This window comes from Pseudorca crassidens, chromosome 7 (assembly GCF_039906515.1).
Source record: "Pseudorca crassidens isolate mPseCra1 chromosome 7, mPseCra1.hap1, whole genome shotgun sequence".
Taxonomy (NCBI): domain Eukaryota; kingdom Metazoa; phylum Chordata; class Mammalia; order Artiodactyla; family Delphinidae; genus Pseudorca; species Pseudorca crassidens.
Window position 1 is genome coordinate 416,820 of NC_090302.1, and position 14,143 is coordinate 430,962.

The 14,143-nt window shown below is 49.6% G+C and overlaps 1 protein-coding gene across 11 annotated transcripts in view; it reads right to left on the minus strand.

Moving 5' to 3' along the window:
- Positions 1-14,143, minus strand: part of CACNA1B (calcium voltage-gated channel subunit alpha1 B) — a 194,711-nt gene that overhangs the window by 132,117 nt on the left and 48,451 nt on the right. For 8 of the 11 annotated variants that reach the window (XM_067742477.1, XM_067742474.1, XM_067742475.1 and 5 more), the window contains exons 7-10: positions 4,808-4,911; positions 1,804-1,919; positions 1,409-1,465; positions 222-314 (exon numbers count right to left, since the gene is read on the minus strand). In XM_067742477.1, coding sequence (XP_067598578.1) covers positions 222-314; positions 1,409-1,465; positions 1,804-1,919; positions 4,808-4,911 — 370 coding nt within the window. The remainder of the gene's footprint in view (positions 1-221; positions 315-1,408; positions 1,466-1,803; positions 1,920-4,807; positions 4,912-14,143) is intronic. The other 3 variants (XM_067742478.1, XM_067742476.1, XM_067742473.1) reach the window with 1 other exon arrangement.

The window sequence follows — 14,143 nt, forward strand, 5'->3', positions numbered from 1 at the left end:
GAGCAAAAAGGGGCTTCCAGGAGCTGTGCACGCAGCCCACCCCAAGGGCTGGCCCCAGGCGGAAATCCCAGTACCAGGGCGCTGTACTTCCTACTGTCGGGTGGACGCACACGGGGCTGGCTTACTTGGGGGTGTGGGCGGTAGGGAAGGAGGGAAGCCGAGGCGACAGGGAGGGAGGGGGCGCGCATTCCGCACGCAGTCACAGGCCCACCGAGACTCACCCACAGCACAGAGGTCTGCAAAACGGTCCTCCCCCTCCTCCGCGTGGATCAGGTCGTTCCGGCTCTTCTTGGTGGCTGCTCTCTTCAACACTGCTTTAAACAAAGGGTGGGAGGGGGCGGCATGAGTCCGGGCCTCCAGATGACCTGCCTCGGGGCTGGGTGGTGCCCTTGTGGGCGGTGCCAGGAACCGGCAGCCTTTCCAGATCTCTCCTGAAGCTGAGGCTAAGGGAAGGCAGGACGACGATGCCTGGCCCCCATGGGCCCCTCTCGGTCTTCAGAGCAAAAGGGACAAAGGGATTTTGAGGTTGGGTCCTGCCTGTCCTTCTCTCCACGATGATGCCCACAGGGAAGGCCTGGCTACCATGGAGACCAGGAAACCTCCATGTGGGACAGGGACAGGGCTGCAGCCGGCTGCCCCAACGGCCCACACTCCAAGGCCAGGTGAGACCAGAGAGGTCAGGTCAAGGCCGCAGAGGGGCCAGCACAGACTGCTCAAGACCCCAGGTGTGGGCCCAGGTGTGGCCCCAGGTGTGGGCCCAGGTGAGACCGCAACATGCGTGGCCATGCTGTCTGGCCCTGTCCTGAGCAGCAGGTGTGAAGAGAGAGCAGCCTTCCTGCCACCGGGGCTGTGCTGGCCCCCGTCCCTGCCCCCGTGGCCCCAGGCTGTGCTAGGGGTCTTTCTACAGCAATCTGGGGGCATCTCCCTGAGCCCTGCGGACAGATACAGCTTGGATTAAACCAGCACTTTTCAAGCTTGTAGAAGCAGCACTGTCCAACAGAACTTTCTATGATGACTTGAAACGGGCCGAGACTGAGGAGCTGGACTTTCACTTTTGTTTCACTGTAACATACGCACCTGCAAGCTCACACTGTCACGTGTCAGCTGTCAGCGGCCACGCTGGAAAACCCAGCTCTCAGCACAGGCTCCCGTGACCCCCAGGCTGAGCCCACTGCCCGCGATGCCCACTCTGGTCCATGGCACGCAGCCCCCCAGGAGCGGGCAGCTGACCCTCCCAGCGCCTGCCTCCAGAAAGGCCCCGCCCAGGACCATGGTAAGCGACCAACGTGCAGGCACCTGGCTGAGCAGAGGGCATCATGCTTCACATGCAAGCGTGCACACGTGTCACTGCCCGCCCAGCCACCAAAGCCCCGTGGCCAGGCAAGGAGTGCGCACAGCAGTCACCTACCATCGAGAGGGGACTTCTCCTCTGCGTTCTTGTCCTCCTCGGCCAGCATAACTTCCTCTGTGAGTGAGACACAGCCTCAGGCCAGAGCCCTCCTGTCCCCACCCCTGACCAGGGCTCGTCCCCCAGGAACACAGCAGGAAGGAGGTGAGACCCTGCCTTCTCGGCCCTCACGCTTCCCGAAGCCGGCAGGGCCCGTGGCTGAGCTTGTCCCACCGACACACACTCCTTGATGGGGCCCACAGACAGCGCCCTGGGAAGAGGGCCTGGCTTGCTCCACCTCACAAGTCGCCCTCCCGAGGGCAGCCCCCGCCCCAGGTGAGCTCGGTCCTGGGAGGGTCCGGGGAGGAGGAGCCAGCAAAGGCCAGGCCAGGAGCACCACGCAGCCCTGTCCTCACCGGCCTTGAAGATCCACTCCAGGTACCCGTTGAGCTCCCGCTCGATCTGCTGCTGCCGGCGGAGCTTCAGAAAGGCCCGGCGGTTCTCCACCCTCTCGCGCTCCTTGGCGAACTCCCTGTGATGGGCGAGGCCGCAGCAGGAAGCAGAGCAGGTGGGTGTGAGCATGCCCCCAGGCTCCGCGTGTGCGGCCAGAGGCACAGGGACTCAGGAGGAGGCCAGGACGGGGGAAGCAGGCCACGGGCCACCCCTCCGGGTACCTCCATCACCCGGCCTTTCCCCGCCTCCCCAGCACTTAACAGGCCCAGGTGAGCCCTCCCTCCTCAGGCTCCTGCAGCTCGTAGGGACAGCGCCTCCGCGCCCAGAGAGGGGCTCCAGAGGGCAGGGACAATTCCACCTCCCCCTGGCCTAGAGCAGGCCTGGGCATGCACCCTCCGAGTGCCGGGCCCTGTCATCTGGACAGACGCGCTACAGAGAGCTTCTGGACAACAATCCCCCAGAGCAGAGCTTCCACTTTGTTTCTTCTGCTGGTTCAGACCCAGAGCCTTTGCTAGAAGGAGGGACGGGCAGGCACTGGATCGGCTCAGGGCAGCCAGAGATGACAGGGAGACATTCTAGAATCACCCAGGTCCTCAGCAAACCACTGAGGCTCTCCTGCCCTCCTGGGCCCCCAGCACCACAGCCCGTCTCCCAGCCAAGCTTAGAAGTCAGGAGGCTCAAAAGGCCGGAAGGAAGCCATTCACACACACGGGCACAAGAGCGCGTGCCCGCGCACAGACCTTAGCCCAGGTCCCCAGAGGGCAGGCAGGCACACCCTCAGGGCAAAACAGCTATGCCTGTTCTCTGCCGGGCGAGCGAGCGGCTGTCTCTCCCGCAGGAGAAGCAGCTTCTGGGCTTGGCAGAGGGGGCGGGCCCGGCAGGCCTGGCTCCTGTCACGCAGCCACGGTGAGAGGGAGAGCTTGGCTCCGACCAGGATGGACCCCAAGCCTGAGACTGGTGTCCACCAGGGCCTGAGCTGCTGCAACCCTGGCAATGAGAGGAGACGGCTCCCACCTGGACCTCTCACCAAGTCCGGAATCTGCAGGAACGCGGCGCCCCTCGCGGTCTCCCCACCAGGCCAGCGCCATCAACCACACCGGAGGGCAGGAGGGCCTGGGGGTGGCAGTGGGGCGTGACCATACTGCCCGGTTGGCCGAGAGCTGCCAGCAGAAACTCGCTGCAGTGACCAAGGCCTGGCCGCCGGGCAGCCACTGCTCAGGAGGTGGCTGGCTGTGGCCCGCCCTCCCCAGGCTTTGGCCCCACTGGGAGGAAGAGCTGCGAGAGGAACCACCGATTCTGCTTCTCTGGGCACTGGGAGGGTGAGAGCCCGGGGCGTGGCAGGGAGCAAGGCTGAACCAGCTCCAGGCTGGCCGGTCGGCAGCCCTCCTCCAGATGGGCACATGTCGTGTGCTGACCACTGGCCTGAGGGGCCGCGCAGTCTCCAGCCTCCCCAAGGCTGGCAGAGAACCCTGGGGCCCCGCTGCTGGAGCTGGAGGCCAGAGGGAGGGCTCAGCTGAGCTCATTAGGAAAATCAGCCCGTATCGGCTGGTCCCCAGAGGCAAGGATGCCCGCAGCTTGGGGCAGGGCTGGGAAACACAAAGTTCGGGGCCCCTCACCCAGTCTCCGCTGCTACCCCTGCTTCTTTCTCACGTTCTCCGGAGTAAGCTTGAGCAGGGCCCACTCGTGTCCCGCCAGCCTCCCCGCCACACGGCCCAGCACGGGGCCCGCCCTCCTCACGAGTCTGGCCCCCGGCCAAGCTCCCACATCTAGCAGCCCCAGCTCTGAGCATCGCAGACACCACACCCTCTGTGCCTCCGCCCCAACAATTCTCTGCCTGGGAGACGCTCCCCTCTCCTTTGCCAAGCTCATTCCTGGTCCCCTCTGGGCCTCAGCTGAGCTGCCCCTTCCCCAGGAGCCTTCTCTGAGCCCCAGGCCTCCCTTGGCTTCCCCATCCCAGCTCGGACCACAGCTCCCCCCGCCGCCCCGACTAGGAGTTCTCATCGGCCCCCTGTGCCGTGGGCCTGCCTGCTCCCGGCGGAGGTGCTTACAAAGACACACTGCTAACAGTCAGAGTCTCACAGGAGGGGCCGAGGCAGGAACACGTGCCAGAGCCAGGGCACAGAGCCCTTAGGCCCAGCCACTGTCCTCTCTGCGGCTGTTCCTTTCCAGACCAATATGATAGCTGCCCCCTGAGTCACGACCTCAGGAGCCTTGGGCCTGAGCAGGAATCTTCAAGGCGGGTGGAATGGAAACTTTCCCCTCCAGCCCTACAGGGAATCTGATGCTCGGGTGGGGGCAGGGAGGCAGGCCAGCCCAATGCCCTCTCCCTCTGTCTACACAGCTTCCTCGGCCCCAGACAAGGGCAGGAGCCCCAAATACGAGCCCTGGTTGTTCCCTGAAGCCAACAGCACTTCCTTGGTCCTCGGCCCGATGCAGGACAGGAGGGCACTATGGGCCACAGGTGTGCTACACCTCACTACCCATGTAGGTAGGAAGCACCTTTCTCCAGGAGGGACCCCAGCGCTGCATTCTCCCTTGTCTTCTGCTGGAGGTCAGCAGGGACAGGTGACCAGAGAGGCGAGGCAAGCCAGGGGTCAGGGCTGGGCTGGAGACCCAAGGCCGCTCCATTCCTTCTCCAGTGTCACACAGAAGGGCTCTCTTGTCCCCAGGGCTGCTCAGAAACCGCACCACGAACCCAGATAAGAGGCAGCAGCAGCCCCTCCCCTGACTCAGAGGCCGGGGTGAAGGCCAAGAGCTAGGGGTAAGGAGGCCAGGGCCAGGGACCACCAAGGGAGAGGTCAGAATGGCAGCACCAAGGACAGGCTGGCTAGAGCTCAGGACGCTGGGAGTGACCGTCCCGGGCCAGGCCGAGCCTCGCCTCCCCCACCACACAGGCCGTGTCCAGTCCCATCCGCCCCTCCCCGGCCTGCGAACACAGAGGTAGCACACAGCCGCATGGCCTCTTACCCCGAGAGCACGCCCAGCACCAGGTTGAGCATGAAGAAGGAGCCGATGATGATGAGGGGCAGGAAGTAGAGCCAGTTCCAGGTGTTGCCAGCCGCATCGTTGGTCTGGAAGCAAGAGGAGATGTGCAGGACGGTGGGCAGGACAGAGCCCTGGCCACAGAAGCTCCCCGGCCCTTCTCACACACCGGCAGAGTCCGAGTGCAGGCGGGTCCAGACAGGTAATCCAGGCAGGACCCACCATCATGCCTGCCTGCCCTTGCCCCACAGAGCCCCCCTCTGGGGCTGGGGCCCCCAAAGGACCCAGGAGCTTCATGCTCCTGGAAAAGGAGCCCAGGAGTAGCCCCAGGGGGCCAAGGGCTGCCCCAGGTATCCCGCCTGGACACCTCCCCTCTGCTTCCCAGGCTGCTGGACACACCAGGCAGCTCCAAAGACATTCCTCCTTTGTGAAGCCCACGGACTCCAAGGTCCAAGTCTGATCTTCTTTTTGTCTCCTGCAGTTTCCACAGCTCAGAGCAGTAAGCCCTGTGCCGCATTCCCCCGTCAACGGCAAGCCCACAGGTCCCCAGGGAAGAGCCGGGCCTAAGACAGAACCCAGCACCAGGGCCTGGTCTAAATAACCAAATGCAAAAGGTCTTCCCAGACCTTTTGATTTTTAGAGCACAGCCCACAGAAGGGTGAGGCCCTCTGAGTCCAATTCATTTCCACTGCTGTTTTGTTCTCAGGGGCCCCCCGTCGACCCAGCTGAGAGGGATGGAGAGCCTCTTTCTCCCCGCGAGTCTGGCGCTAGAAGTGAACCAAGAGGGGTGGGTGTTGTGGGCAGGTGACCACCCGGCCCCTCTGCTCCTCTCTTCAGAGGCGGCTCACAAGCCAAGGGCCAGGGCCCTGAGCAGGAGAGAGGCAGGAAGACGGCCTGGCACTGCCCTGAGGCTGGGGCTGATCTCCAGTGCTGCTGTCGGAATTCCTGCCCTCCAGCGTCTGCTGGCCTAGGCAGATTTGCGGACTCTACCCCTGCAAGTCCTGAGTCCCCTGGACTGCCTGCCACTTGTGGCTTCTGATTCCCGGACACTGATTCCAGGCTGGCCGCTGAGACCCCCGGGCCTTGACCAGAATAGACACTCAGACCCCCAGCTCTACGTCTGCCAGTGTTCCCAGACCACACCTCTGCCAGCCCCACATGCAACTCCGACCAACGGGCTAAGATGGCCACCAAAGCCGCCCATCTCCCCGAAGGGCACCCTCAAAACCTGCCTCCTTCTGGGAAAAAGGAGAGATGTGCTGCCGCGGCCCCAGCTCCCCTCACCTACTCGAGGACTTGGCTCCTGCAGTCTCCCTCTGATGGACCGTTCCCATCAGTAGCCAAAGCAAAAACAAGACAAAACAAACAAGGACTCGCACTTCTGGGAAGATGGAGTGGACATACTCTTCCCTATTTCTCCCATTGAGTACAACTAACAGCCTGGACATTACATCTAGAGCAAATATATATTTCACAGAAGACTCTGAAAAGTGGAGAAAAGAAAGCAGATGAGCTGGGACCTCTGGACCCATGGTGAGTTCCCTGTGTTTTTGTTTTGTTTTTGCCTCATATATCCCAGACCTGGGGCTTTTAAAGCCTACAACCTGGAAATGCCAAGAGACACAGACAAAAAATACACCAAAAGCCAGCACTCTCTCTCTCTAACCAAAGGGCCAGGAAGGGGGGCAAGGCAGACAATAACTGCACTACTCCAGCCAAACAGGGCGGAAAAAAACTGTGGTGAAACTTCCATCCCTGCCAGCAAAGACCCAGGGAGGGAGCCTAGGCGACCACCCTCCCCAGACTGTAATGAGGTAACCAACCTCCCCACACTCCCAAACCACAGAGACGTCAGAGAACGACAAGCAGGGAGGTGGGACGTCCTCCTCGACAGATGGTTGATGAGGCCCCCATCCCACCCCACCTCTGTGGTATCAGTGGAGACACACGGGGACCCGGGACTTCCACCCCCACGTGACAGTAATAAGACACACCACCCCCTCCCCACTAAGGTGCTGCCAGAAAGTCAGACTTTCACCACCACCCAGTGCCGAGGCCACACCCCCACCCACCCACATAGTGGGCAGAGACCACGTGGAGAGCAGAAACGAGGTACACAAAACCTTCCCAACCAGGTAAGTATCCTAGAGGCAAGTGGGGAGCCAGAACTACCACCCCACTCAGCAGTATGGAGAAGACCCCCACAGTGTGTCAACAGGGGCCAGGTGGGGAAACTTTCCAGCCTTCTACTCCCACCTTGCAGTAGCAAGGAAGCAACCCCTGCTTCCAGTGACAGAATGGTCAGAGGAAGCCAGCTGAAACAGAGGGCTTAAGTCAGACCCAGGGTCCCAGGACACAGTGCCAAAAATGTCCAGCTTTCAACTGACATTCACTTGCCATACCAAGAACCAGGAGGAACACAGACTGAACGAAAACAGACAATTGACAGATGCTGCGATGGTTAATTCTACGTGTCAACTTGACTGGGCCATGCGGTGCCCAGACATCTAGCCAAACGTTATTCTGGGTGGTTCTGCAAGTGTGTTTTTGGATGATAAAGTAAAGCAGATTGCCCTCCATAATGTGGTGGACCACGTACAATCAGTTGAAGGCCTGAACAGAACAACAAACTGACCCTCTTCCAAGTAAGAGAAAATTCTCTATAAGAGAATTCAGACTTCATCTGTACCATTGGCACTATTGGGTCTCCAACTACTGGCTTTCAGACTAAAACTGCACCATAGCATCTCCTGGGTCTTGAGCCTGCCAGCCCAAGTTTACTGCAGATTTGCACTTGCCAGCCTCCATAATCACATGAGCCAATTCCTAATAATAAATCTCTTTTTTTTTTTAATCTCTCTCTGTCTCACACACACACACATCACACACACATGCTATTGGTTTTATTTCTCTGGAGAACCCTGCCTGATATAGATTGCCAACACTAAGATGACAGAGATGATAGAAGTATCTGACAAAGATTTTAAAGCAGCCACCATAAAAATGTTTCAGAGGGTAATTGTATACACACTTGAAACACATGAAAAAATAGAAAGTCTCAACAAAGAAATAGTATCATCAAATAAATAAAAGATACAAAGAAGAACAAAATGGAAAATTTAGAACTGAAAAATACAATAATCAAAATTAAAATCTCAATGGAAGGGCACAACAACAGAATAAAGACAACAAAGGAAAGAATCAGTAAGTGGTAAAAGAGAATAATAGAAATTATCCAATCTAAAAGAGAGAGAGAAAATAGACTTAAAAAACAAAAATCAAACAAGTAAGAAAAAACAGAGCAGAGCCTCAAGAACCTAGGGAACTATGAGAGAATATTTGACATTCCTGTTTCAGAGTAGCAGAGTACAGGAGAAAGAAGAGAAGGCTGAACAGTATTCAAAGAAATGATAGCTGAAAAACTCCCAAATTTGGCAAGAGACATAAACCTACAGATTCAAGAAGCTGAGTGACTACCATACAGAATAAACTCAAAGAAATCCACACGACATTTCATTGTCAAACCACAGGAAACTAAAGATAAATTAAAACTCTTGAAAGTGGCAAGAGAAAAAGGGCACCTTACTTACAAAGGGAAACAATTCAAAAGATTTCTCATCATAAAGTATGGAGGTCAGAATGAAGTGGCACAATACTTTTCAGGTTCTGAGAGAAAAAAATACTGTCAACAGACACCTACACCCATCAAAAATATCCTTCAGGGATGAAGGGAACATCAAGACATTCTCATAATAAAAACAGGGAAACTGGGAGAATCTGTCACCCGCAGATCTACCCTAAGAGAATGACTAACGAAAGTCTCTAAGCAGAAAGGAAATGATTAAAAAAGGAATTGTTAACCATTAGGAAGGAAGAAAGAACAATGAAAAGAGTAAAAATAGGGGTAAATAGATTTTATTTGTCCTTTTGAGTTTCCTAAATCATGTTTGACAGTGGAAGCAAAACTTATAACACGCTATGATGTGGTTATAAACATATGTAGAGGAAATGTTTAAGATAATTGTCTTATAAATGGGGGAGGGTAAAGAGATATAAAGAAGGTAGGGTGTATATACCTCACTTGAGCTGGTACAATTATGACACCAGTAGACTGGAATAAGATATAGAGCAACCACTAAAAGACCAAACAGAGATATACTCAAAAACAACTAGATAAATCAAAATGGAATTTTTTCAAAAGTTCAAGTAATACACAAGAAGGTAGGAAAAAGAAAACAAAGAAACAAAAAACAGAACAAACAGTAAACAAAAAATAAATAAATAAAATGGCAGATGTGAGCTCTAACATATCAATAATTACATCACATGTAAATGGTCTGAATACACCAATTAAAAGACAAAGATTGGCTAGTGACTTTAAAAACATGACCCACCTATGTTTTATCTATAAGAAATTCACTTCAAATATAAGAATTTAGGTAGGTTGAAAGTGAAATATGGAAAAAGAAGTATCATATAAACATAAATCAAATTAAAACTGTAGTGGCTATATTAATATCAGAAAATAAATATCAGACAAAGTAGACATCAGAACAAAAAAAATTTCACTAGAGACACAGAGGAACATATACAGGTTTCCCCCACTATTTGAAAGCAGTGCGTTCCTGTGAAACCTTTCCTAAGCCACAAAGGCATAAAGCGAAGAAACAATCACCATAGGACACATCAGCTAACACATACAGAAAATAAGATAAAACACAGATGCTCACAGATACAACAGAGCTATGGCAATATGATGCTGAGATGATGAGTGTAGCTCCCAGGGAAGGAGCTTGGCAGTGCCACTCTTGCTGCTTGGGGTGCACACTGCCTTTAGAATGGCTCACCGTAAAGGAAATGTTGAACACTATTTTCTCTTTTCACCTTTTTCATAAAAGCATAAATCTTCCACGGATTTCTTTTGGTTAGTGGAAACAGGTATTAATGTAGGTCTTCCATAAAAGTGAAGTGGCATTAAGAGAACTTTTGAAAAGTGGGGGATACATTATAACGATAAAAGGGTAAATTCATCAAGAAGACATAGCAATTCTAAATGTGTACACGCCTAACAAATGAGCTATAACATAAGTGAAGCAAAAACTGAGAGAACTGAAAGGAGAAACAGACAAATGCACAATTATAGCTGGAAACTTCAACACCTCTCTCTCAAAAATTGATAAGACAACTAGACAGAAAATCAGCAAGGATATAAAAGAGCTCACCATCATCCAACAGGGTGTATAATTGACATTTATACACATAATACACAACAACACATTATATACACATTCTTTTCAAGTGTCCACAAGACATATATGAAAACAGACCATATCCTGAGCCGTAAAACAAGTCTCAATAAATTTAAAAGAACTGAATTTTTTTCAAATTTAGTGGATCCTCTAACCATAATAGAATCAAACCAGAGACAAATAACAGAAATACAATAGAAAACTCTCCAAACACAAAGTAAACAAACAATTCTAAATAATCCATGGATCAAAGAGGAAGTCTCAAGGGAAATTTAAAAATACATTGAACTGAATGAAAATGAAAATACAAGATATCAAATTTGAAAGACACAGCTAAAGCAGTTCTAAAAAGGAAATTTATAGCACTAAGTACATACATTACAAAAGAGGGAAAGTCTCAAATCACTAATCTAAACTTCCACCACAAGCAAAGGAAGAGCAAAACAAATCAAGTAGAAGAAAGTAAACAGTAAAGATAAAAGCAGAAATCAACAAAGTTGAAAATGCAAACAATAGAAAAAATCAATTTTTGAAAAAGTTTGTTCTTTGAAAAAAGTTAAATTGACATACCTCTGGCAATACTGACTAAGAAAAAAAGAGAAAAGACACAACTTATCAATATCAATAATGAAACAGGGGATTTCACTACAGGACCAACAAACATCAAAAGGATAATGAAGGAATACTGCAAACAACTCTCTATACATTTGACAACATGGATGAAATGGATCAATTTCTCCAAAAACACAAACTACTACAACTCACCCAATACAAAATAGGTAAATAGTCCAATAACTATTGAGGAAAGTGATGTTGTGATTTTAAAACTTCCCCTACAAAAGGACAGACACATTGGTCAATGAAATAGAATTGATGATCTATAAATACACCCTTACATTTATGATGAGTTGATTTTTTTAACAAGGGTGCCAAGCCAATTCAATGGGGAAAGGATAGTCTTTTCAACAAATGGTGCTGGGACAAGTGGATATCCACAGGCCAAAGAATGAAATTGGATCCCTACCTCACGCCATATACAAAAATTAAATCAAAATGGATCATAGACCTAAATATTACCAGCCAAAATGAGAAAACATAGGAGTAAATTTTCATGACTTTGATTAGGTAATGGACTCTTAGATACTACACCAAAAGTACAAAGTGAAAACAAAAACAGAAAAAAATGGACTTCATCAAAATAAAAATCTTTTTTACTTCAAATGATACCATCAAGAAAGTGAAATGATAACACACATAATGTGAGAAAATATTTGCAAATAATCTGAAATATCTGGTAAGAGTCTAGTGTCCATAATATAAAAAGAAACCTTGTAGGTCAATAATAAAATGACAAATAACCCAATTTTTAAATGGGCAAAGGATATGAATACATATTTCTCCAAAGAAGATATATAAATGGTGCCATAAGCGTATAAAAGATGCTCTACATCATAAGTCATTAGGGAAATGCAAATCAAAGGTAAAATTAAATACCACTTCACTCTATGGTTGGTTGGTTAAAATTAAATTGTAATTTTACTAGGATGATTAAAATTAAAAAGATAGACAACAAGTGTTGGTGAGGATGTGGACAATTTGGAACACTTGTGCATTCCTGGTGGGGATGTAAAGTGTTGCAACCACTTTGGAAACCAGTTTGGCAGTTCTTCAAAAGGTTAAATATGGAGTTACCATATGACCCAGAAATTCCACTCCTAGGTGTACACCTAAGAGAAATGAAAACATATTCCACACAAAAATTTGTACACAAATGTTTATAGCAGGATTATTCATAATGTAAAAAAATGGAAACAACCCAAATGTCCACCAACCAATGAAATACAAACAAAAGATGGTATATCCACACAATGGAATCATCTTTGATAATAAAAGCAATGAAATACTGATACTTGCTACAACATGGATGGACCTTAGAAACACAAATCCCACATACTGTATGAGTCCATTTGTATGAAATGTCTGGAATAGGCAAATATAAAGAGACAGAAATATATTAGTGGTTCCAGAGGCTGGGGATGGAGGAATGGGAAGTGACTACTAATGGGTACAGGGTTTCTTTTTTGGTTGATGAAAATCTTCAAAGATGAGTAATGGTAATGGTTGCACAGTCCTGTGCACATACAAAAAGCACTGAGCCATTCACCACTTTGTGGATTTCATGGTAGGTGAATAAAAAAAGTGTGATATGAAAAAATAAAAATAAAAGAAATCTCTAGGCCCAGATTATAGAATTCTACCAAACATTTAAAAAATAATTAACGCCACTTATGCACAGTCTCTTCTAGAAAGACAGAAGAGGAGTAATTACTTCTCAATTCATTTTATAAAGCTTGTGTTACCCTGAAAACAAAACCAGGCAAAGATAGTAAAAAGAAGGAAAGAAAGAAAGAAGGAAAGAAAGAAAGAAAGAAGGAAGGAAGGAAGGAAAGAAGGAAAGAAAGAAAGAAAGGAGAGAGAGGGAGGGAGGAAGGAAGGGAGGAAGCAGGGAGGGGAAGGGGAGGGAGGGAGGGCGGAGAGAGAGCATATGCACCTCAACCTAAACCTCACACTTTATACAAAAATTAACTCAAGATGGATCACAGACTTACATATAAAATAATAAAACTTTTAGAAAAAAATATAGGAGAAAATATTTAAGATTTAGGACTAGGCAAAGAGTTCTTAGATTTGATGCCAAAAGCCCAATCCACAAAAGGAACAATTGATAAACTGGACTTTATTAACATTAAAAACGCTGGTTCTTTCACAGACCAGGTGAGGAGTATGAAAAGACAAGCTACTGACTAGTAGAAAACATTTGCAAACCACACATCTGACAAAGAACTAGAATGTATCTAGAATATATAAAAACTCTACAGTGAAAGAACAATCCAGACCATGAGCAAAAGATATGAAGAGACATTTCACTGAAGAAGACCCACAGACGGCAAATACGTCTGAAAAGATGCTTAACATCATCAGCCATTAGGATGTGCACTGAGATACGTCTCTACACACTGTCAGGATGGCTGAAGTTAAAAACACCAAATACCAGTGAGGATGCAGAAAAACTAGATTATTCATACACTGCTGGTGGGGATGCAAAAGAATACAGGCCTCTGGAAAAGCATTTATTTCTTAAAGAACTAAACACGCAACTACTATACAACCCAGAAATTGCACCCTTGAGCATTTAACCCAGAGAAAACTTACATCTGCACAAAACCTGCCCACAAATGTGCTGAGCAACTTTATTCCTGATAACCCTGAACAGAGACAACACAGATGTCCGTTAACAGGTGAGTATTAAACACTGCAGTCCACCCACACCTGGAGCACCACTCAGCAACAGAAAGGAAGAAACTGCTGGCACACAGAATAATCCGGATGCAGCTCCAGAGTATTATGCGGAGTGGAAAATAGCCAATACCCGAAGGTCACATAGGGAACGGTTTCATCTGCATAACATTCTCGAAACGGCAAAATTATCAACGCGGCACAAAGATCAGTGGCTACCAGGCGCGAAGGCAGGAGAGAAGTGGGCGTGGCTATAAAAGAGCGGCACAGCATCCCTTGTGATGGAACGTCCTGTGCCTTGACTGTAGCAGTGTCGCTGCCCTGGTTCCGGCAGCTCCTAGTTCTGCAGGTTGTTACCGTTACAGGAAAAGGGCAAAGCATACAAGGGCTCTCTCTGCATTATTTCTTACAACTGCATTTGAACCTACAATTCATTAAAAAAAAAAAAAAAAGCCAATTCCCACATCTCCCTGCACTTACCTCCTCTTGCCCTCCTCCACTTCACAGGGAAACCCCCTGAACGAGATGACTATACTTGCCGTCCTCACTTCCATACCTCCTGCCTTTAACCTATACATTCCAAGGTTTTATCCCCACTGCCGAAACGCTCTTGTCTAGTTTACCAACAGCGCCTGCGACCTCTCAGCAACAGCTGATCTGGTCGGTCACTTTCTGGAAACTCTCTTTGCTCTGCTCCCAAGACGCAGCACACTTGCAGTGCTGTCCCTACTCCCCGCAAGTCCCCGCCTCGCTCTCTTTTGCTGGATCCTTCTTT